At 31.2% G+C, this 24,980-nt stretch overlaps 1 protein-coding gene and 1 long non-coding RNA gene across 3 annotated transcripts in view; one reads left to right on the top strand and one right to left on the bottom strand.

Annotated features, from left to right (window-relative positions):
- The first annotated feature begins 5,338 nt into the window (after nucleotides 1–5,338).
- LOC111416459 (protein BTG1-like) overlaps nucleotides 5,339–24,980 on the top strand; it is a 69,971-nt gene continuing 50,329 nt past the window's right edge. Inside the window, exons 1-2 of one of the 2 annotated variants that reach the window (XM_023048490.2) lie at nucleotides 5,339–5,478; nucleotides 13,253–13,445. In XM_023048490.2, coding sequence (XP_022904258.1) covers nucleotides 13,324–13,445 — 122 coding nt within the window. In that variant the 5' untranslated portion in view covers nucleotides 5,339–5,478; nucleotides 13,253–13,323. The remainder of the gene's footprint in view (nucleotides 5,479–13,252; nucleotides 13,446–24,980) is intronic. The other variant, XM_023048499.2, reaches the window with a different exon arrangement.
- On the bottom strand, nucleotides 6,312–13,257 carry LOC111416489 (uncharacterized). The gene is made up of 3 exons (XR_002706546.2): nucleotides 12,959–13,257; nucleotides 9,087–9,423; nucleotides 6,312–6,706 (listed from the first exon to the last, which is right to left on the bottom strand). It is a non-coding gene; the product is annotated as an uncharacterized lncRNA (long non-coding RNA).

The raw sequence follows: 24,980 nt of genomic DNA on the forward strand, positions 1-24,980 counted from the left end.
TCAAGGCTCTGTGGAAAGAGCAAATCAAGACGTACGGGACATTCTTGTTTCTTGGATGAAAGGATTTGATACCATAATAGCATACAGCGATCACTGTACAAGGCCATGTTCGGAGTTCCAATGATGAATGGTCTCAAGGATTCAAACTTGTCCGATACTGTTGTCAGTCATATTGAGAGGGAAGAAGAGCTGAATGATTTGCTTAACAACCAAAGCGACACTCAGTCACAAGAAGACGTAGTAGTTGAAACTGATGAAATGGATTATAGCTCTGACGACATTAATATATGGTTAGAACAAATCACTCAACAGAGAGAAAAAAAATTTCATCTGTTTGTACTGGACAAAATATTTTATTGAAAATTCCGGATGTTGATCGTGAACGAACTCCGCCTATATCAGCTACTCCAAATATATTAACTATTGTTGTTTCTGAAAATGAAGGCCTATATAAAGTAGCAACAGCAAATGGTATTTTAGAGAGGCTATATGCTAGAAATGAATTTCAGGTAACAATTCTTTATCTAGTTTAAAACACGATTACAATTTTCTTTGTAGATTTCAGAAAGCAACTTTATACCCTTAGCTGATGTTCCCACCAGTTCAGCTTCGCTTCGACACATTGCTTCTGTAGAAACAAATTGTAAACAAGGGTTTGTCCGTTGTAACAGTAAGAATAAAAAATGCAAGTGTCTTTTAAGACAATTTAAGTGTAACAGTAAATGTCATCAGTCTTTATCATGCTTCCAATAAATAAGGTCAATATTTACTTTAGTAACACTAGTTTACAAATTCTAATCAATTTTTTTTATAACGTTGTGCTGATTCTGAAACTGTCTTCAGTTTTTCTCCATCACGTGCAGTTTTCGAGGTATACCCAAAAATGTGGAACATCGTAAATAAAAAAACATAGTAACGGTTCTTGTTCAGTATATTTTTTATTTAGCATAGTGTGCTTCTGTAGCTATATGGACATGACAGTAGAGATCCAGACGAGCATTTTGAGGTATTGATGGCATAAACCGAACTCTCCGTTATTTTGCTACGGTTTAAACAACTGAGCAATATCAAATTTTTTGGCATTTTCCAAATTTTTTTATCACTTAATCGCACCGTAACATTATTGGAAAAAGTTTTTAAGAACTCGCAAAAAGAAGTGTTTTTTTAATAACTCCACTTCTTTATATATTAGAACCTTGTTCTGCTAAACAGTCTTTTTTTGAAATATTTTTTGGTATAAAAGGAAAAGATATTGTCATAATATTTAGTTCTTCTTGAGACACCTCAGTGATCTTTCGTTTAAGAAAATAGCAAAGTGTTGTAAAAGTTTTGTTGATAATGGCTAGCAGCAGCAGAAGTTTTGAATGCAAGAACAATCCTGATTTGTTCTGTTTTATTTGCGGACAATACATTATTGGGATGACGGGACGACCAATTAAAACTGTTATAAAACAGGCGTATTCTCATTATTTTGGGTTTGCTTTGACGAATTTAGACAAGCCCTGGACACCTAGCCGAATTGCCGTATAACTTTGAATAGATGGATGGCGGGTGAATCTACATCTCATTTACAGTTTGGTATTCCAATGTACAGATATCAGATGATTCCGATTGCTATTTCTGCAACAGAAACCTAGACGGCATAAACAAAAAAACAAAGAAAAGTTTGGTTTATCCTAATGTAAGATCAGCCAAATAGCCGATTCCGCACAGTTAAACTTTACCAAGACCAAATCCTTCTGAGCGTTTAATACAATCCAGTGAAAGTGATCAGAGTAAAGGAGACAGTGAAGATATGTCATCTAGCAGCGACTATGATGCCAAAATAAACCATAAACTGTCACAGAAAGAACTAAGTAACTTAGCTAGAGATCTGAAGTTGTCGAAGATTGATAGTGAGGTATTGGCATCCCGCTTACAGCAATGGAATTATTTACAGCCTACAACCCGTGTAACTGTTTATCGAAACAGAGGCGAAGGATTTGTACAATTTTTTACGAAAGATCAAGGTATTTGTTATTGTAATAACGTGCCGAGACTGTTTGATGAATTGAAAATAGATCATAACCCAAGTGAATAGCGTCTTTTTATCGATAGCTCTAAAAACAGTCTTAAAGCAGCTTTACTTCATAATGAAAACACACTACCAACTATTCCATTTGCTCATGCCGTCAATGTTAAAGAAACATATATGCGCATATATAACGCATTTGAATAGAAAGTTTGTGCAGATTTAAAGGTAATTGCCACAGTAAAGAAATTTACTAACTTCTATTTTTTAAGTATTGACTTATATTTCTATGATTTTCAGGTAATTGTTGTGGTTACTGGCTTGCAAGGCGGTTTTACAAAATATTGCTGTTTTCTTTGTTTGTGGGATAGCGGAGCGAGAGAGCATCATCATGTGCGCAAAGACTGGCCTTCTAGAGAATATTACGATACTGGTGCTTTCAATGTCTTAAATAATCCTCTGGTAGGACCAGCATCTGTAATATTGCGTCCACTACACATCAAACTGGGTTTGATGAAAAACTTTGTGAAAACGTTGAATCCAGAAGGTCCAGCATTTAAATATCTCACCCAGCTCTTTCCACAACTATTGTACGCTAAACAAAAAGAAGGCATATTTGTTGGCCCTCAAATAAGAAAATTAATAAATGACAACGAATTCATGTCAACATTAACAACAAAAGAAGCAAACCGTCCATGGATTTTTAGGAAACCATAAGGATGAGAATTATCGCGAAATAATTTCCAACTTATTGCACAATTACGAAGCCATAAATGTAAATATGTCGCTCAAAATCCATTTTCTCCATTCGTACTTAGATTTTTTTTCCAAGCAATCTTGGAGTGGAAAGCGACGAACAAGGCGAGCGGTTCCATCAAGACTTAATGACATTGGAAAGACGTTATCAAGGTTACTGGGATGCAGGGATGATGGGAGATTATCTCTGGAGTGTTATCAGAGAAATCGACCCAGAAAGAATAGACATACAAAAAATTGCCGAAAAGTAATCATATCCCGCACTATACTAACAATAAGTAAAGCAGTGTATATTAAACATAACATTTAATTCCATAAAAGTTCTGCAGTATATTTTGTACTATAAACCTAGACAATATAAACAAAAAGACAAAGAAAAGTTTGGTATCGTTTGTAAGATCAGCCAAAAACCCGAGTGCGTATAGTGAAACTTTGCCAAAACCAAATCCTCCTGACCAATTAATACAATCCAGTAAAAGAGTAAAAAAAAGTTATAAGAGTAAAAGTGACAGTGGAGAAATGTCATCTAGCAACGACTCCCAATAAATTACTTGATATGCTTAATGTTCAACATATAGAACAGGTAAAATAATATTGATTTCAGTGAATTTAATGTTTATACTTAGTGCCTGGAACAGTTAAAATACCTCTTTACTAAAAAAAATTGATCCGTAATAATGTTTCAACAATACAGTAAAAATGGCAAAAAATGAAATTTTGCACGATTGTCGTAAATTAACGATATCTCCGGTAAAATACGTTCGACCATGGTGTCCAATGCTTAGAAATTTAAAAAATTAAATGTTTTACAAGATAGAATAGCTAACATTTTTTATCATATATAATTCTTTTTTGTTACGGTGCTATTAAGTGATAAAAAAATTGGAAAAATGCCAAAAAATTTGATTTTGCTGAGTTGTTTTAGGCTGTAGCAAAATAACGGAGGGTCCGATTTATGCCACCAATACCTCAAAATGTTCGTCTGGGTCTCTACTTTCATGTCCATATAGCTATAGAAGCACACTATGCAAAATAAAAAATATCCTGAACATGAACCGTTACTATGTTTTTTAATTTACGATTTTCCACAGTTTTGGGTATATCTCAAAAACTGGACGTGATGGAGAAAAACTGAAGACAGTTTCAGAATCAGCACAACATTCTATGTTATAAAAAAATATCACAGTCTTCGAGATTTTTCTTGTAAACTAGTGTAATTAAGATATTGTTGTTCTACTTTTATATTTTTGTAACAATGTGGTTTATTTTTTGAAAAGTTTGGTTTACTGTTAACATGTAAAAGCTGCTCTTATTTTTTTTTAATAAAAGTGATTTTGTATTGTGTTATTAATGCCATGTTGCACATTCGTATACTTATACTAACAGACACAAAATTGATTTCAACCTTATTAAGATCGGCATTGGATCAAACAGGAGGTGTACAATCGGCAATTGTGCAGAATTAAACTATTGAATCTGCGTTTTGCTCAAAATTACCTGCTCAAATGCCGAAATTCAGTTCTATTTCGCATTTGAACATTCGCGAAATGCTCGATTATTTCGGCACTTGTCCGAAATCGGCGATTAGGTCTAATATATCGAATTGGTTTCATACTTTATGTACACTGTGTATAAAAATGAATTCCAAATTCTAGACATTGCAAAGATTCGGACAAAAAGACTTTAAAAGATATTGTCTAACTATCCCGGACTTACCCTAAATAAAGTTAATTTTCGAAAGTATTTATGTATTAAACTACGTCTATTACAATGTACCCTCGCTGGAGCAGAATGTAAACAAACCCCCCACATAAAGGAAACAACATTCCCCCATGTTTTCATTATAACTATTAGAATTAAAGCAAAAATATTTACTTTTATCTGCTAAATATGGGAACTTTAAACTAATTTTATTACAATGTGCTACTAAGCTATGTACTGTTTGTATACATATATGTAATACATTCTGAAAATAAGTTAACAAATATGAATTATATTTCAAAATATTTTTTAAATTATTATTAATAAAGATTTAGTACTTAGTAGAATAACATTTTTGATAATACTTTTTGTTAATAAAAATAATGTTTAAAGATTGTTTGTATGTTTTAATAAGTAAAAACCTTTTCAATTTAAATGAAAATCTAGCAAAAACACGAATTTTCCAATTATTTTCATTACCTACCAATATAAACGTCCAGAAAAACAATTTTTTGTAATTCTAGAAAATAAATAATTGAAACAAACTTTTACATCGATTATTAACAATTATTTTTTATTTTTCCTTTTACCCAATAAAATATATTTAAAAAAAATCCAATCGAACATGTATATTTCGATAACAACTTTATTATAGGTTAAATTTAACATTAAAAACGTTTAATTAGCACAATTTAATTGACGTTAACGTTAAGATAACAAAATTTTTTATTATTTTTACGAAAACGAATTGAATCAAAGTTTAATTTTATCGAAAATCATACGAATTCGTTTTAAAAATAACACAACTTCACATTGGTAAGTTTGAATTTGCCGCGCAAAAACAGATGATTTCTCCCGTCGCGGTGACTCATTTCCGATATGCGCCATCATTCGTTTCGTTTAGTTCGGTGTGTCGTAGCACGAAACGAACGCTCTCGATCAGTTGTTGTGTTTTCGATGTTCAGTTAAGTGTGTTGTGTCCGATCCGAAATCCGTACGAGACGACAACGGTTAGTAACACAATTATTAAAAAGAAATTAAAAGAAACCATCAAATCGACGTTTTTTAACGCGTATCCGGTGCATTTATTAACAAATTATAAAACCAGGTTGCTGCCAATATGCTTTGTTTGTCGTCGTCGTCGTCGTCGTCCGTTTTAAGCACTCAAAACACCGTATTGAGAACGAAGTCGTGGTTTGTGTTTCATTTTGCGTTTACTTTTCTATCAAATACTTAATTATTATTGTGTTATATCGTGATGACTAAGCATATTTTTGTGTTAAAAAAACTTTGTTATGTTTGTGTTCTTTTTAGGGGGTGATCAGTTTACTTTTTGTTTCTTCTTTCTTTTTGAATTATTAATGAAAAATATCCGGTGAAGTGGTGTGTTTGCATACGTGTTCTTCATCCGTTCGTTCGTTCGACACGCAGTCCGCACTCTTTGTTGTGGTCCCACATCTGTTCGTTGTGTTGGTATTTTTGGTGCGTGTTCACCATTCGTTTCTGTATTTTTTGTGTGTTATTTTTCTCTCTCGTTTTACGTCATTCGATTCCTAAATAAGTAGCTGTAATGTTCTTGGTTTATATCTCGTATAATCATGAAGATAACTTGGCTATGATAAACATATATTTGTCTCAAAAACAAAAAAAAACAACTTTTCGTTTTGTTTGTCTTATTTTGTTTATTCATATTCGTTTAAGGTTTTCTTTTGTGAACAATCGTTTCGTATTATTTAAACAGTACTTAACTACGAGGTCATTTGCACTAGTCTTTTGAGTAAATTTTGTATGTAAGTCCTCACGTATGTATTATCAAACAAAGGCTTCCTCAAATTACACTTCATTGTATTTATAAAATATTGTTTATTTATAATTCTTTTAAATGTTAAATAATAAATCAATATTAAACGCACGGGGTAAGTCCATTAAGTTGTTTAATTGATTAAGGGCCACTTTTATCATTTTATTTAATGTATCTGTCAGATAAATCTAAAAATAATCACAAATATTTTGAATTTATACTCTAAATGGAACAGGCTTCCAGGACTTCCAAACAAGCGAAGAGTAACATAACTCCTTCGCAAAAGAAAACCAAAGAAGTTTTATGCCTCAGGCTACAAGTCCCTAAATTACCATCTCTTCAACTTTGGACACGCTGGGGATCAAACTAGTCTATTTTGCAATGACAAGTCAGAGACTGCTGAACGTATTCCGTGTGACTGCGTCGCCAGAGATCGCCTAAAACATAATTTTCGTAAAGGTTTGTCAGACACCTACTGACATAAAGGAACAAGGTTTTGGAGTAATACTACGATTCATCAAGGACCTAGATCTGCCCTAAACCTTTGGTGAGCATAAGTTACAATAGGCCAGTTTGAGTTCAAGAGTTTTGTAGTTCAGAACTGTTCGAAACTAGAAAACTTTTGAACCAAAGCAGGCCTATTAGATCTTATAAGTTGCGGTGAAAAAATAAATCGATTATGAACATTAATGTAAAGTTTAAAAATGTTGGAGATTCAAATTTTAATAAATTTGACACGATTTAACTCCTAATTAAGATTTTTGGCTGATTTATTTATAAATATATTTTTCACAAATGATTTTATATTGAGTTAAGCCGTATTTCTCGAGACATATTTACGCAAACATTTTCCAGGAGGACCAATTTAAAATTTATTTATGATTGCGTTATCGTTATGAAAACGAAGCAATAAAAAAAAATACTTGGTAGATCAACAACGATAAAATAAGTTGCATTTGTGAAGATCGACTTTTTTTTCGTGTTCATCGTAAGCAATGAGTGAGAAAAGATTTTATGATTTATTGATTTTTTTTTGAAAAATGAATGCAAAGAGAAATAAAGCGGGAAAAACAAAATGTTTTTATCTTTCTGTCAAAGCTTTATTTAGCATAAGGGTGAGAGGCTGGAAGAGACTAAAAACAAACCAAGAATTCGACAGATGCAACAAAAATGTAAACGATTAAAAAGGAAATAAAAAAAAGAAAGCGAAAATCTCTGAAATCAGTCCAAAAATAAGACGGTTAAGATTCCATTAAAAACAGAATTGGAAAAAATGAAGGAATTGTATGTTTCTGCCAAAGAAACTGAAAACAAACCAAAAATTCAAGAGAAGAATGCCGAAATGGATTGAAAAGAAGAATGCTTATTTACGACTTTTTTATTTGATGATGAGATTAAATTGAAACATTTTTGAATTGTAAATGAATCGGTTTGTTGAAGAACCGTCATTGAAAAATGGGTTTTAGAGGTCGTGTAAGGTGCTGATACTTATTTAAGATTACGTTTTGTTTTTTTGCTTCATCATCCTCTGATATTAACTGACTTGATACGAATTACGACATTTTTCGGTTACGAAAATTGGTTTGACTGACATTGGTTTCAGACTTTCTTGAATTGAGACTGGTGTTGATTTCGGCTATTATTGTGAGAACTGATTCATTTCAAGATAAGAATATGCAAGATATACAAAGCAGTTAAATAGGGTTGAGACATGGAAATCATAACAATTATCAAAAGTTGGATTAGGACATTCTTATACATTGAACGATTTGGGGTTGGATGAGGTTTTATATAAAAGAATGCAATCACAATGAGGTTTAGGATGATGTTAATTTGAAATATCGAAATTCTGAATTGCGGTATTCTTCGGTTGACGATCTGAGGCTTTCTTGTATTCACTATAACGTTGATTTCACATGCTCTTATCGTTTGAAATGGTTTATTTCAAGATACGATTACAATGCAAAACAATCACGTCGGGTTGAGACATAAGGATCTTAACAATTCTAGTTATGTTGAGTATTATTTGTTTTCTGATAAGCTTGAGATCGTAATGAGTTATTTATGAATTGTTTCTACGATTATATTTAGACATTCTTAGATTCAAGATTGACTTAATTGAGATGAGATTGACTAATGTTCGAAATTATAACGTTTGTGTACTGGTTTGAGGCTATTTTGGATTGTCGATGTTGATGTTTGATTCCAGCTCATTTTATTCTTTGGATACTTTTGTCCTCATTTCTAGATGATAGGGTTACATTTTCCAAAATAATCATATCGGGTTGAGATGTGTATTCGTTATTTATAGTTAGGCTATGTAGTTAGGGTTGAAATATTTTTGAATTAGGAATTAGATTGTGTTACAACGACTCTCAAATGTTAAGAACAAACCTGATTTATGATTCTTCTTCAAGTCACTTCATTGATTGTTGCTTTGATTCAGGAATATTTTTTATGAGTACAGATTCTTTAAAATCTTAAAAATATTAGAAGTCTTAGAAATCTTAAAAAAAATCCTCTCATTATTATCGTTTTTGTGATTTTTAATATGGTCATGGATAATATTTGCACATCATTGCACAAATATAGAAACTTACTAAAATTTGAACATCATGATACAAAGAATTTAGGATCTATTCTTTCCAAATTGGTACATTGAATTAAATATATTAATAATCTAATTATGTTCATATTTTTGTTTTGCCTTCCACAGAAATCAGGGTAGGGGCAAAACATTAACTTAAATATCAAAAATATTTGATATTTAAATTAATGCTTTGCCATTTGAAAAAGTATGAGAGTAACAAAATTTACCTTCAGCAAACATGACTTCATTTTCTAAGACCTTCGCGAAGTTATTATTTCACACCAAACACACCACATGATTTTTCAAATATCTCTTCATGAATGTAAATATTAAATTTGTAATTCCAATGTTGCCTTAATTCGTACATTGACGTTTTTTAATGTCAAAGTCATTTCTATTTCCTGAATAATAATGTTTTATCTTTTCTGTAGTATATTTTTCCAAATTTTTTGATATATGTTCTTTTACAACCAAATTAATTTCTTTGGTTCATTGCAGTTTCCGCATTCATCGCCGCGTCGTTCTTCTGGTTTACTTCTCAAGCTATTAGCCGCGCAGACCTAACTAAAATAAATAAATGTAGCATTTATTTTGAGCCAGATTATTTAGTTTGCATTTCGATTAAAAATGGTTTGATAGATAATGTATTTAATTTTAACTCAAATGTATTTCCTGCCGAGTCATATTTGAGGGAAAACTATGTTGTCATATTTACCGTAATAAAGGAAGGGAAATATGATGACGTAAAAATTGTATCGATTACAAATACTACTTATTACTTAGATATTCGACAATACTTGGAAAAAACGATTTGTAGGTTTACGACATTTTCTATTCGTATAAAAAAAGATAGATGAAAAATCACGTTCAAGATTGTTGCTAGCAGAGACTTTTCCAGATTATTATTTTCAAGGATAGATCATTTGAGCGTTCCACCCTGTGTGTATTATTATCTTGATTGAGGATTTTATTTGTATTATAATACAATCTTTTTTTGTAGCAAGATAAATAATGAGTTGTAATTTAGATCAAAGTTAATATCAAAAATTAAATATAAATGTCATTGGGAAACCCGGAATTACTTTTTTGAAAGGTTTTATTTTCTTATCTTTTGTAGATTAGATTTCAATTTTTTTGCGATACATTTTAATTCTTTTATATCTATTGACCTCCCAATAGCTTTTTTTTGTATTTTTTTGTACGCAATGAACACATGTATATCAATAATTTCATAGTGTCAATAGTTAATCCCCCGTTTCTATTTATTTCTCTTTGTTGTTGGTTTTTTCATTTTTTGAAAAGCTTCATCTAATTAAAAGTTGTACTATTGGTATATAACAGTAGCATTTTAGCAATGAAAAATCAAGACTGATGCGAACTTTGTTACAGCTAGAAACGCCATAGATTATTGTCATTTTACAAATTTAACCGACCTACACTTGAATAAGAGGTATTTGCGCTTTAGTGGGCAGTTTTGTATTACACCATAATGTCTACTTTCCCATAGACACATACAAATGCATTATTCGCAATGAATGTGGATTGCACTATATTATTATTGTTATAAGCTATGTCAATGGGGTGTAACCTCCTTCCTTTGCCAAAAGGGACAATGACATGGCTTCTATGTATCTATGTCATCAATCTAAATGAGGGTGCTGTCATTTACTCTGCTTTTCATAATTGTATCTTAACCTTTCCTCGTTAGTAAGTGGAGTTATTATTTGTAATTAGTAATTGAAACGGTTTGAATGAGCATTTCGGAAATCTCAAACATGGAAATCAGAGTCGAATTTATTTTTAACCCTTAACGAACACTTACTTGCAATATGCTCGTGTTATACCTATTATTAGTCTTCTTTATTAGAGTTAAATATGACGATAAGTTTCTACAAAAAAATTTGTTGGGCGTTCTTAAACTTTTAAGGTAACAAATTCATTATAATGAACTTTTAGAAGATTGGCCTGATTTTAATTTATAACACATAAATGCACACATTTTCCGCAATATTTAAAACCTATAATCATTTCAGAATTTAATTTTTTTATGTTATTAATAGTTGCACGATTTTTAGAAATGATTTAAGTTTATCTAACAATGTGTTTCATTAGTCGAAGTGCAGCTTGGCAATGTCTTGGATGGTCAGTTGTGCAGAAGATGGCATGCGACACTAAATCGTTGAAGTGAGATAGGCGAACTTGTGACATCAGCGACAGTAGTAGGTATAGTGCCAAAAATTTAGTACCCCAACAAGTCCATGCCTGTCCAGTCCCTTACATTCTTCAACCACGAGCATTTTCTCCTTCCTGGGCCCTTTTTTTCCACGTTCCCTACCATTATACGTCGTAGGATGTACTTTTTCCCTTTATAAATATATAGATAACTTCCCTTCCGGGTTTTTACCATATTTAAGTGTTCTTTGTCAATTTCCATCCTTCTTAGCACCTTATCATTGGAGATCTTCATCATTCTTCGGAAAACCCACTTTTCGTTCACTGTTCACCCACTGTTCATAGTCCCTACTTCTTTGAAATATGAATCTAAAATATTCTATACAAGCTCGTACTTCAACCGTGTGGTCAAGATCGTCTGCTATCCAGCAACCTAGATACTGGAATTTGTGTACGAGTTCTATCTGCTTGTTGTAGATACAAATATTAATGCAGGGATTTGGCATACGTGTCACAGCCATTACTTTTGTTTTATTTGTGTTTATTTTTAACCCTAAAGTATCTATCTACTTTCCTGGTCACTGCATTCAAGAGTCATTAATACAATGCGTATCTTTAGTTGTTTACTCATTCTCTGTTGAGTTTTATTCCTTCCTCAATATTTTGGCGGGCATTTTGAAAGATTTTTTTTAGTGTATATTGAATAATAGTGGAGAAAGGACGCACTTCTCTTCTTATCGACATGTCTGTTGTCAGATGATCGTTTATTTTGATCAATGTCATCTGTTCCCAATACAGGTTCTTAATAAATAAGAAATTATTTACTTTGCATTAAATCTTCATCAAATTTGCTTGAAAATGATGATATCTCAATTCGTTCTTGAGATAAGATTTTAAAAACAGCTCAAACATATCAGATATTTTGATATTTTGTGAAGCCATCGAAGTCTACAACCTCAGGCGACACTCTGATAATGTAGACGGATTTTGATCTCTTCTAATATGCCCTTACTATGTTTAAAAGTATACATCCTTAGTATAAAGTTTGGTCCCAGCAATCATTATGCCTTTTTTAGATCTTTACAATTACTATTCTGCGAGGTTTACTTTATCAGAATTTAGAAAGATTTCTTACCTTAAGAAATTATCTTATTTTCCATAAAAAATTTTTCAATAATTTTGTTGAGTACTGTATACGATCTTCATTCCGTGAAATATAAGAGAGAAATGAGCTTGCCAACACAGATTTGCCAAGCTGTAGACTGTCGAAATGATGAAGTTTTTAAATTTAAGTTGTTAAATTTATAACCGGAAGGATAAAAGCGGTAACCAACATAAAATTTTATTATATGAAACCTATTTTATATCCAATACAATATCCTCCATAAATTCTTTGCGATTAGACTTCAGGAAGGCGTCATAAACCGAAACTGTAGTATTTGAGCACTTTTATATCTGATATGAGTTATTTAACAAGTTTCTATTGTTTTTAACTTTTGGTGTTGGTTTTTGGTTCGTTTCTACTTTAGGGTCCATAAATATGTTTTAATCCTTAAAATGTGCCAGTCATCGCTTACAATTATAATTATTTTTATGTTTCTTCATATTTAACTGAATCACTTTTTGTTGTTCATATTTATATTTTCTAATATTTGAAAGTAGAAATTTACATTTTATTTATAAAGATTGTTAAATTTATCTATGTTAAGTAGGTATTGTACATTTCATTTGGTTCGTGACCTAAAAAAATATGATGAGTAATCGATGAAAATACCACATTGTCTGGTGAAATAATGAGAAATATTATGTTCTTTTAAAATAATCTTAAATCTATAAGTTTATTACCGTCTCTAATTCTTAAATATTAATATTTATTTTCGTTAAACCTGCTTAATGCTTTTTATGAGTAGTAGATATAAAATAATACCTTGACAAGTTGATGAAATATTTTAATTGATTTCCCAATTTTACACAACACATTGTCACAGATTTATTTTACCATAAGAAAACTAACGCAATAAATAGTGAAAAAGATAAGAGTGTTTTTAAAACGTTGACGGTTTTCGTGTCGTGTCTAGTGCGTATATTTAGCGCTTTTAAAGGCGTCGATTTGAATGTGAATGGTTTCCGTTGTCTATCGGTTCGACGGCTGTCAAGACCGTTTCCCCGCGCGGCACGTTCTTGTCAGTTTATTGACAGACAACTGTCCCCTCTGTTCCAGATAGTCTTGCGACTTCGGTTTACATCCGACCCGTTTGTACCGATGTAAAATTTTGCGAAAAACGAGCGAACATGAAAGAGGAGATTTTAGCAGCAGTTATGTTTTTGATTCGCTTCATCGAGAAAAGTGACACGTTTCCCAGAGATCAAATAGAAAATTTCAAAAATCACCTAACCGTACTTCTTACGCAGAGGTAAGTCACATTTCTTTTTTTTTTTTAGTTATTTTGTACTTAAGTAGTCATACCAACACGATATTCAATCAATACATTATTAAGTTCATACAGATAAAAGCTTATTTACCAAACACTATGAGATTATTATATCCATATGTGTTGCCGATTTTTTTTTGAATCGAGTTGGATTTATCTATAGAGATAAAGAAGGAAACCATATCTATGTGTATAAACTCAAACTGTCGATGTCGGCGACTGAGTAAACAAGACGATTATATGATTTTGGTTCCATTACCAAAATGAACACTTTGTCGTTTAAACGAGGTCATCCTTGTTATTGATTAAGATCAAAACATTTATTTTTTTTTTATAAATTTACAGATAATACATTTTTTTTTCCTTAATACATTTTTCTAGTTCTATATTAAGTTTTATTGGAAAATTAGATAATGCTTAAAAAGGAAAATCTATTAATACGTAATTTACTATAATAATTATAAATCCTTTTAAGACGTTTTGGATCAAGGTAAAGAGTAGATAAACGATTATTGTAATCTCTTGAAGACACAGTTTCATTTTAACAACATCATTTAACCTAATTAAAATTGTTTTACATTTAAAATAATTTTCTTCAAAAAAAAACGCATATGCGACGTAGTTTTACAACAAAAATTTCAGTAATCACCTGATTGGGTGTCGATAAGATAAGGGACTTTTGTCACGTCCGATTGTAAACATGCTTTTCGACATCGTCCATTTACTTTACGACGCAGTATGGTAAAATAAAAATTACACAGATAAAAATTAGGAGTTACCATAACAAAAATGATTCAAAGTAAAATTCATTTAGTAATTACGTTAATCATTAGGAAACTATTTGTGAAAGCATGCATGAGACAAATTGTAATCGACTGCTTGAACGTGCGTTTAAGAAATTCTTCTTCCTCGATGCGTGGAACAAGTCTTCTAACTTAGCTAATACATTTCGACACGTTTTAATTAATTGTTTGATTGTTTGTACGCAAACATGAAAGTTTAACAAACATCTTTTATTGTCCGTTTGACTCTTTATTATTACGTTGTTGAAATTTTAATTTTTAATATCAGTTTGAGCTTTAATAACTTTAATCTAAAAAAAAACCTTTAACGTAAAGCCAAATACGACTGGTTTATCTCAAAAACTAAGTACATTTAACTCCGGATAGAACGAATTATCGGTTATATCCATTGAATTTATTCTAAAATTAATATGTTGTAACGAATTAAATATCATGAGCATCCCATCAAGTTCGTTGTATCTAATATCGCATTTAAATTTTTCAAGGCAAAATCTTGTGTTTGTATTCGATTTAAAAGATTTTACATTAATTTTTTGATAAAGAAAGTATTTTGTTTCACAACATATCAAAGGGTAATATTACCAACTTTCAATTTTCGCCTTTCGTAGCTAAGAAGCGCTGCGTTAAAGGAGAAATGGTAAAAAAATTATAAGATCAAATAACTCAACACCTAAAAATGTTATTAAAGTCAACTTACTTTTGCACGAAGAATATGCGTAGTACTTCATTAAAAATAACGAAGTTGTGGGCTACTTTTGGTGTTTTGTACAGGCAGATAACTTTACAGTAGTTTAAAGCGATACATTTTTATGAATTCACAACGTTCAATGTTAAATTTCTAAACGTACATGGTGTAAAAACTTGAATCAAGTGTTTACTCATAATGCTTTGTGAATATTCAAATCGTCACGGATTGTATTAGGCATTCTGTCTGCACAAACGTTCGGAATTCTTACATCAGAACTTAAGGAGTTGTGACTTCCCAACATCCCAACGAACTCGATTTGAATTTGGAAAATCATTTTAATTTGACACCCTTTTTCTGCAATATGTGATTTTACATAAAAAATTAATATATTAAATGAACACTGATGAACTTATTACAAAATTCATGTTTTGCAGCGTCATCTTCGATCAGATGGACGCAGATCTTTATATTTGTTGCAATCAAAGCATGATTTTTTTGATTTCTTATTTTATTATTTGCGATATGGCACCGCATGATTCGTCGTTTACCTATAAGATGGAATTATGTTATGAAATAACGACTAAAACAAAATATACATTTAGTTAATTTATCAGTATACATTTGGTGTGTATTATGTGACACAACCGATTTAGGTTTTAATACTCCAAAACGTGGTCCTCAAATTAACTATAAATAGATATGAATTTCATCAAATAGTTATCAATTCGCAAATTACGTCCTATTCCCATTAATTGTTGAACGAATCCCGTTTCCTCCGAATCCTGTTTCGAATTTATAGGTATTGTTCAGATTTCTTTCATTCGTCTTTTTGTTTATCGCAATATACTTTAATTAAATATAAATAGCTCCCTTTTAAGACATAGTTTGCACAACTTAATGTCAAATATATACTGTTTAAATTTTAGTATGGATACTAATGTTTCATCAATACGTAGATATTCCCCCGAAATAATTTATAACTGAAAAGATTCTTTCAGAATATCCCGTAAAACGAGTTCTTTTATATAATCTGTCATTTGCATGGTAATATGCCGTATCATTGGAAAGATGTCAAGCTTTCAGAAACATTGTAAACCAGTTACGAGAAATGGTCACGGACATTTTTATAATGTAGTAATTTTTAAAAATGTTTTTCTTATAAAAACTTCTCAATTTCTATTCAATATCTATTTTTCCATTATAAAGTGCAACGATCGCACTTTTAGAACGCTTCTTTCTCAATTCGTGACCTCTCTGGAAAATTATTTGGAAACTTCTTATGTTGGTTCGAAACTTTTTGCTTTCGTCGGAGTATGATTGAACTCCACACATTTGATGGTGGTAGATTTTTGCATTTTTGTCATCGGAATCAAAAGAAGTACTATACAAATTTCTGCCGAAGACTCAATATCAACTGCAGTACTTTTCTCACTTGTGGAAGATTCTATACTACTTGTTTTCTTTGTTGATCACATTACTCTCCGTTTTTTCTGCTCTTCCTCTTTTCTTACGTTCAAAAGCAGAAGAGAACATTCCTCGTTCTCTATTTGGAGAGGAATTACTCCCAAGACGCTAGGAATTTTCGTGTAATTTCTTGTATTGTGAATTATTTATCGACATATTGAATTATTCGTTCTATTTATAAGATGTCTTTAATTTTTGGATGGAATTCATACATCTCTTTCTTGCGTGATGTTTATAATTATAAATCGTACCTAAGCTATTAAATGTTCCACCAGAATAATGTGTGATACAGCGAATTTGATTGATATATCGTAGCCCTGTTCAAAGTAGTTGTAATTACTAATAAAGGCACGATTTGATGCATAAGGTCTTATTAATTGCCTGTAAATTAAATTTTTCCACTTTTAAAGATCAAATTTTGTTTCTAATCTTCTTTTCGAAATTCTAATCGAAATTTTAAGAAATAATCTCAAAAAGTAACAGATTTGTTTTAAATTCTGTGTTAACAACTGGACTAGCAATTAGTGCTTTTAGTATTGAGATTGTCTTTCAATTCATTAAGAGTGGATCAGGTTATAATGGTCTCAATATTATTGTTGTACTGTGTTGCCTCATATCGTTCCATATTTGAAGTAGGTACATAATCAATTACTGCACCTAGGTTGGTCATTTATCGAAACTTTACCAAATGGATTGATACCTTAACATACTTAAAATACGCTGGGATTGAATGATTTTACACCCAGCCAGTTAATAGCCCCTGATTCCAGAGAAAGACAGTCAAGATTGATGGTATGATTTACTTGTATTGCCTAATTCATATAGTTGATAGTATTTTTGGAGGAATCACTGTTACTCGACAACTCGAAAGCTTGTGACACGATTGACAATCGTCAATCTTTTATGCATCTTGCATTACTTAAACCTGGAATCAGACGTTACTCAATTACTTCTGTTTCATATCCACGTTATAAAATTGTATTTTTCTATATGTTGTTCAAACCTCGTTAGTATTTTCATAGAGCTCAATTGATTTGTCTCCCACAATCAATTTAAGCTCAGTATTTAGGTGCATACTAAGGTGTGGCTTAGTAAAAATAATTGCCACTGACTTGGTAGGATTTACACCGAAAGAATGGTTTTTGTTATCTTGTGATGGTCACGGATTTTCCATTATAACTCGATGTAGCACTGTTAAATTTATGTCTCATCGTTTTAGTCATCTCATTTTTGGTTTCGTGTCACATTTAGACTTTATCATTTGAATCACATTATCATGGGGTTGAAGTTCGAGGTGTATTATTTTTCCAACAACAATAGCTTGAGCTCATATGCATAATACTTTAACATTATTACATGGCAGGATTATCCTGTTTTTGGTTACTTTGCTTTATCGAAACTAATATCGTCTAAGCAGACGGATTCTTAAATTATTCAATAAATGGACAGTTTGTTACATGACAAATTCCTTTCGTTAAGGGTTTAACTCGATCCATTTTCTCTTAACACCATAATGAAGTTTTCTGTTGAATAATATATCTTGTAATAGACTTTTTGCTTTTTCTAAAGTAACTAGCAATACGATCTTTTTGCTTTTCCTGTTTAACGTTTGTCTATTTCCGAGTCAGCTTGTTTAACTCTAGGCTAACCATTAAACTAATCTTATCTTCGCAATGGTCCAATTTTCTTTAAACTTCCATTTATTATCATAACCCAATATTAGGCAATTTCTATGATATCGTACAATGGCTCGATTGAATATTTTATGGAATTTATAACATCGTAGTAGTTTAAAGGTAAATACTCAATGTAAATAATTACTTTTTTGTGTGTTTTTTGTAATTGAAATAAAATCCCATTTATTTTCATTATTTTAATGTTTATTTAAATGATGGATACTGAATTACTCGTACATTGGGTAAATAAGGATCCTTTAAAAGCACACGTTTTATCATTATTTTAAATTGTAACCTTTTTAATTAAACATCGCGTAAAATTATAATTAAATACAGAAATAACATTGTATTTTGTAATTTATTTTACTGCGCATTTAGGTAATATTATACGAGATACGTGGTGGCGTGCTACGCACTTTAATATACGGACACTGGAAATGTAGGTGAATATGTGTTTATAAAGAAACTGCTTACTCAGGCATTCAATGCTATTTATACGAATGGTTGTGGTGTACAAGGTTTGAAAGAAGTGATAACTTCGTATCTCTTGGTTGTGTGTGCGGTACGTATCTACTTTAGAGAACCATAATTTAAACTGGTAAAGGTTACTTGAAACAAGATTTCTTACTTAGTCATCGTGAAAAGATTTTCTCCACACTAGAAAGATACAAGAAGAAAACCGCTTTTCACCCGATTGTAAAATAAATCGCTTTGACGTTAATTTACATTTTAATTGGCTCGGTTTTCTAATAAATTATCATTGACATTAATTAGGTCGGATTTTTTTTGTAGTACTTTGCGATATCTACATAACTATAAATAATATCAACATGTTCTCCTATACAAAGCTGGTCGTTTGTTCGCGTTCTAAGACAATAATTATTGTAAATGCACGTAGAAGTAATTTTTTCAACATCGTCATTAACGTCACTGATCTCTCTCCTAAATACCTTGGAATTATGTACAGTTACTGTGACCGAACCAACAAAACCTTGATAGAGACTGGAAAAACACGTTTCGTTTTTTAAATAATAAAATATAAATCCGATAATAGCCGACAGAGTTTTGTTTTTGATGGAAACGATAGCTTTTGGCCATGGTTGAGCAGCTATTATTCTTCAAACACAATGCTATCTTTACGATTGTTCCAGCATATTATCAGTGTACGATATTGGTATTTACAGTAATTAAATGTACACACACCTTTAATAATGTCGAATTATATTGTGTTGTTGACAACTCCTTTGTTCTTTGCTTGAAGCTGAAGGTACTATATTTTCTAATAGAGAACTATTCTTATCAATAAACAAAGTTTAATGGCTTATTTACTGACGAGCATAACTGGATATCTCCTATGCAGATTTTTCTTTTTGTATTATCTTTAAACTGATTAGGTATTCATATAATGAATTACAAAGCGGTCTTTAATTGCGTCATGGTTCACTACTACTGCGTACTTTGTCTACTTTATGTATGCCATGATAACATTAGTAAATCCCTGACATCTCAAGGTATATCGCATAAGTTCGTTCTAGTCTCTTTTCGAAATTGCGGTTTTCTTTGAATTTTTCAATGCGAAATGAACGAGATTTAAATAAGTACATACATTGACCGAGATAATAGACAAGCTCTTGGTAAGTTAGAAGTGATGTACCTTTCTGATGAACAGAAAAAATTTAACGGTACAATGATGACATACTGATACATATTTTTACAAAAGAATAATTATACTTACTATTTTAATTTTTTTGTATATTCCTTACTACACTACGCTGATTTATAAATATTTATATGTTCCACTATGTTTAGTTTTGTATTATTATTCATTTTTTTATACCCACGCGACCTCTTTCTTTCTTTTTTGTATATCCAACGCGTAACTATTTATGCAACCAATTATACAGTGCTTAACGAACCGCTTTATTTTGAGAATCAATTATAAAGAGATGATGACATGGTATATTTTTAATAAACTCGTATTTCAAGTAGGAGGTATACAAACAGTAATTGATTGTTGGAATTTTACACACAAATGTAAGATACAATTTAAATTTTAATCACATGTTGACAAACAAAGGGAGCTTATCTTATACCGATACTAATAACACTTATAAGTTCTAAATAAATAAGCTAAAATACTAATTAAGCATTAAAATAACACGAAACAGATTTTATTTATTTTCTTCCAATGTTGTTTTAATGATTCATTGAACTTGTGTTCGAATGTGATGAACATCTTAGTTAATAAAGCGAATTATAAATGAAGAAGAAGGACCTCTTCTTCTTATATTGCTTATCCGGTCCGGATGTTGACGATCATTCTGGCTATCACAACCTTGTTCACTGCTCTACACCATATTCCTTGCGGTTGTTGAAAACCATGTCCTAAGATTTTTGAGACATGAATCATGGCATCATGTTTTATAGTAAATCGTATCTTCATGTTCTTTATTATGTGATATAGATATTCAAGTTTGCGAGCTTTTATAGGGATATTGTAGTTATTAATTCGATGTTTTTTTTCATTATTCGTCAAACTTCTTTATTAAATAGATGTTATATCCATGAAGTTCTTAAGATTCTGCGATAGAGCCATATTTCAAAACGCTGCCCATTGTAGCGGTAGTTGCTTTGGTCAAGGTCCATTATTCTACGCCATACAGCAAAACAGAAAAGACGAAACAACGGAGGAGTTACGATTTTTGTAGTTAGCGTAGGTGATCGGCTCCTCGAAACTGCCGTCATTTTGACAAATACGGCTCTCGCTTTCTCTATCCTATAGCGAATTACTTGTGAATTAGTCGTTGAGTGTTTAATGTTGGATTAGGTTGACAGCTTCTAACATCAACCACTTCTTCAGTATGTTGCCCGTATCGTAGATTAACATTTTGGCATAAAAGGGGAAGATAACATTTTTTTTTTTCAAATTTGCCACCATAACAAAAATGTCGTGGAGCTAAAGTTTGTTATTTTTTAAGACAAAAATTAAAGGAAATCGAATTTCGTGTAGGAACGTTTTGATTAAAGTGAGTAACAGCAATTAACTCATATCCGGTGTTGTTGCCCTGCAACTTTGTAATTTATAAGTGGTTTAATAAAAAAAGTATGCTTGGATAAATAGTTGCACTACGCAAAACACAAAACAGCCGGCTTTTATTTATTACCATTTCGACTTCAATTGGCATCCTCAGTTAAGAACATCATCATATTCCCGCATAGCTCAGTACTCATCAGCTTGATTGGTACACTCCACATTATTATATTTTTATTTCAATATATTTGACAATTATTTGTAAAACATAATGTATATCTAATATACCTTCATATGGCCTCCACTGCCCTCAATTAACAGCAATTAACAACACAGAAGTGGGTGACACACAGAAGCACCACAATTATGTCAAGTTTCAATTTTGCATCTAATTTTTTCAAAAGGTAAATACCTATTGGAGTAAATTCTTCCAAATTTCTTACAAAAATTATATAAAATATATAAGCAAAGGAGGCGAGGTCTTAGATTGTGCATTGCAGTCGGCTGGGTGACATGTGCCATCGGTTAAACTTGGAACAGCAAATGCATGATTTCGTCTAATTAAGCCGAGGTCACATTGACAATTGATTTTAAAACATAATGTGACAAAATTCTTTGTTAAACTTACAAACTGTTGCCATTTGGTACTGTATTATCTAATTTCCAATTTTGCATCGATGTGAATTATACTGTTATAGTTATAGCACCTCGGCCTCAAACGACCTTGGCTTAATTACATGATATCACACTTTTTTTGTTCTAAGTATCTGATCGAGGGGACGTGCAACTTAGGCTGTAGCACACATTCTAGAACTTCGTCCACAAGCGACCTCGGCTTAAATATGTGATATGATACATCCTCTATTATAAGTTTAACCGATGCGATGCAATATAACGTTGTCCAATTTTTTAATGATGTGCCATCAATTGAGTTGCTATTTACTGTGTAATTAACTTAATCGTTCCGTTTGCCATTTTTCCAAACTTTTAATTTAAGTAAGATGTTAAATTTAAAATTCGTTGAACAACACTCATCCACAATTAATAGCTCGATATACAATACAAAACAACACCCAATATCACTGATTAAAATAGTTATCGACTAATAGAAATTGGTGTCTCTATATATTTACTAAAGCAATAGTTTGAATTAGGTAATTTAATTATCGTGCTAATGCTAAATATTTGTAATAAAATATCTAACCACGTTTAATATTATTATTTTGCTTTTTATTATCTTTGTTTATTCAACTAACATCTGATTCAGATTTTTCCCTATCTTTTTTTTTTTAAGTAGATAAGATATTTTTAGTAACTTACTTTTCAGAAAAACTCCTACGTACATTGAACACGATTTCTGTTTGCTTCAGTAGATTCTATACTTATAGGTATTTGCGATTGAAAAGGAATCCAGAAAAATATCCAGAGAAACTTCTTTGTTAACGTGCGCTTTTATGTTTTTTTCTCTATTTCCTTTTGAAATCGATTCTGAGATCCTCCTACATCAAATATTTTCACCTTTCGTTAACTTTTAATTTCTTATAAAGTGAAACTTCACTACAATAACATGTTTACGTGAATAACCTATTCTAAAAGCGTCAAGCTTTTATATAAACTGTGATCGAAGAATAAAGTGGTTCGGCAAAGTATTGAAATTAAAAAAAATCTTGTTTATTTCTCGTAATAAACATGATTTTTAAATAAATTCGCACTTGCCTTACGTTCAAGGTCAATTTAAGTCGAAGTTGAATGAAAGGAGGAGGCGTATTTTAAATGGGGGCCTCTATTTAAATTTGGAACAACATCCTTTCAAGTATCAAACTATACGCTTATTTGTTGAGATGTTATTACAGTTTTGATATCGATCTTACGTTTATCAGAGATTATGTTTGACCGATAGGTGTAAAGTTTAATAGTGTTGTTTCATTGTTATCTCGTAATTGATACTATTTTTACGTATGAGAAAATGTTGTGGAATAAATCATTTTCTATTAGACATGATTATTTTCGATCTTCAACCTTCAAATTACTTAACTACCGTTTTACAATAATTATTTTTTTAATTGATTTAACTGTTTGTGCTCACGAATAACAACTTCTTATAAAACCACCTCAATAATTTCGATGAAACTCTTTCGCACGGTTTAAAAATTTATCGATTTTCCCATCGTTAAATAAAAAAAATAATCAACAAAGAATTAAATAAATTGGTTCATTGTGTTAAAACAAATTACAAAATTCATATCTCTAATTACGTGATGTGTATTATTTGTAATATTTCAACATCACGAGCTTTTTTATGTATTTATATGCTTCGTTGAGTTTGAAGGTTAACGTTTTACCAATATGTTTTGTTCCCGTAATATACAGTAAAACCTCGATATAACTGACTAATACTTTTCGTTCAATAAAAATATATAACAATTTAACGCTGAATAACAAATAAAACTAGAACTAACACTAGACCTAGAATTAGAAAGTTTAACTAACTTAAGTTAAACTCGAATATTAGTTTTTTTCGCGTAGTTTTAGTACTAGAACTAACTCTAATATTAGAATTAACACTAGAACTAGAAACATTTTGATTTAGTCGTGTTAAGACACGTACGGTTAAACCCGAATGTTCCTAGTTCTAGGTCTAGTTTTAGTTCAATGAAAAATGTGCAACAATCTAACGCTGAATAATAACTAAAACTGGAACTAACACTAGCATTAGAACTAACACTAGACCTAAAACTAGAAACATTCTTGTTTAACCGTTTTAAGAGACTCATTTTAAAAATATTTTGTCTATTATATCCAAAGTCCATTTTAACGAGGTGCATTACATCGAAGTTGATGTGTAATAAAACCTGTGAAACTTAAAGGAGTGTTTAAATTAACAATTTAAGTTGAAACATCTATTGACTTTGAAATGCACTAACCTACGCGTAACTTTCGTTTTAATCCCGTCCGGTTATAAGAACAACACGGTCTGTTTACACCGCGTGATCGGTTGAAAATAGCTCCCGAAATTTACAAAATCGGTTCCCATAAGCGTTTCTCGTAGCTATTACATCTCCAAAAACCTGTTTTCTTTCTACGCAAGTTGGACGGCTCACAGGAAGTTTACACTGTTGCCCACAAGAAACACGACGACTCTACTCTTTAGGATGTATTAAAAGTTTCTTGATCGAAAACAAGCGCTTAGTTATTTTTATCACTACGGTGATTTGTTGTGTTTGTGCACCAGACCTGAGCTTTGGTAGAGGTTATTCATTGAATGAGAAAAAAGGCGAAGGTGACGTTAAAAATATACAGATTTGCTGCCAAATTTCTTCGCCTTGTTTAAAAATTAATCAATCCCATTTTGTTTCTTTAAAAAAATCCCGCCTGAGTCATTCCTGATGATGTTAACGTGTGATGTGGTTTAATTAACGTTTTTATTGCATTTTTGTACTTGAAATAGAAGCAGTAAAGACATAATCTAGACAATTATCATGCTGATAATAAAACTTCATTGCAATTACAATTGTTTTATTAGATTGGATTATATTATTAAAATCGCGGAGGGACTTTGAGATTAAGTGTTATAATTAGATGAAGGTATTTTAATATTTATCTACAGTTAAGATAATTAAGATTGCAATTAATAATACGCATATTTTATTTCTGTCGTCTACAAAAAAAGTTAATTATAATGCCGATATCGTATAAAAGTAGATTAACCTATTAATTTTTATTGATAATGAATGTGAAAAGGGTTTTAATACATTTCAAGTAGGACGTGAACCCGGTTGCGTAGGTCTTTATATGGCACCGTGAAATTTCAAATGACGTAACATTTCTTTTATGTAATGTCAACAACGAGTTTCT

Source organism: Onthophagus taurus, chromosome 1 (genome assembly GCF_036711975.1).
Source record: "Onthophagus taurus isolate NC chromosome 1, IU_Otau_3.0, whole genome shotgun sequence".
NCBI lineage: Eukaryota > Metazoa > Arthropoda > Insecta > Coleoptera > Scarabaeidae > Onthophagus > Onthophagus taurus.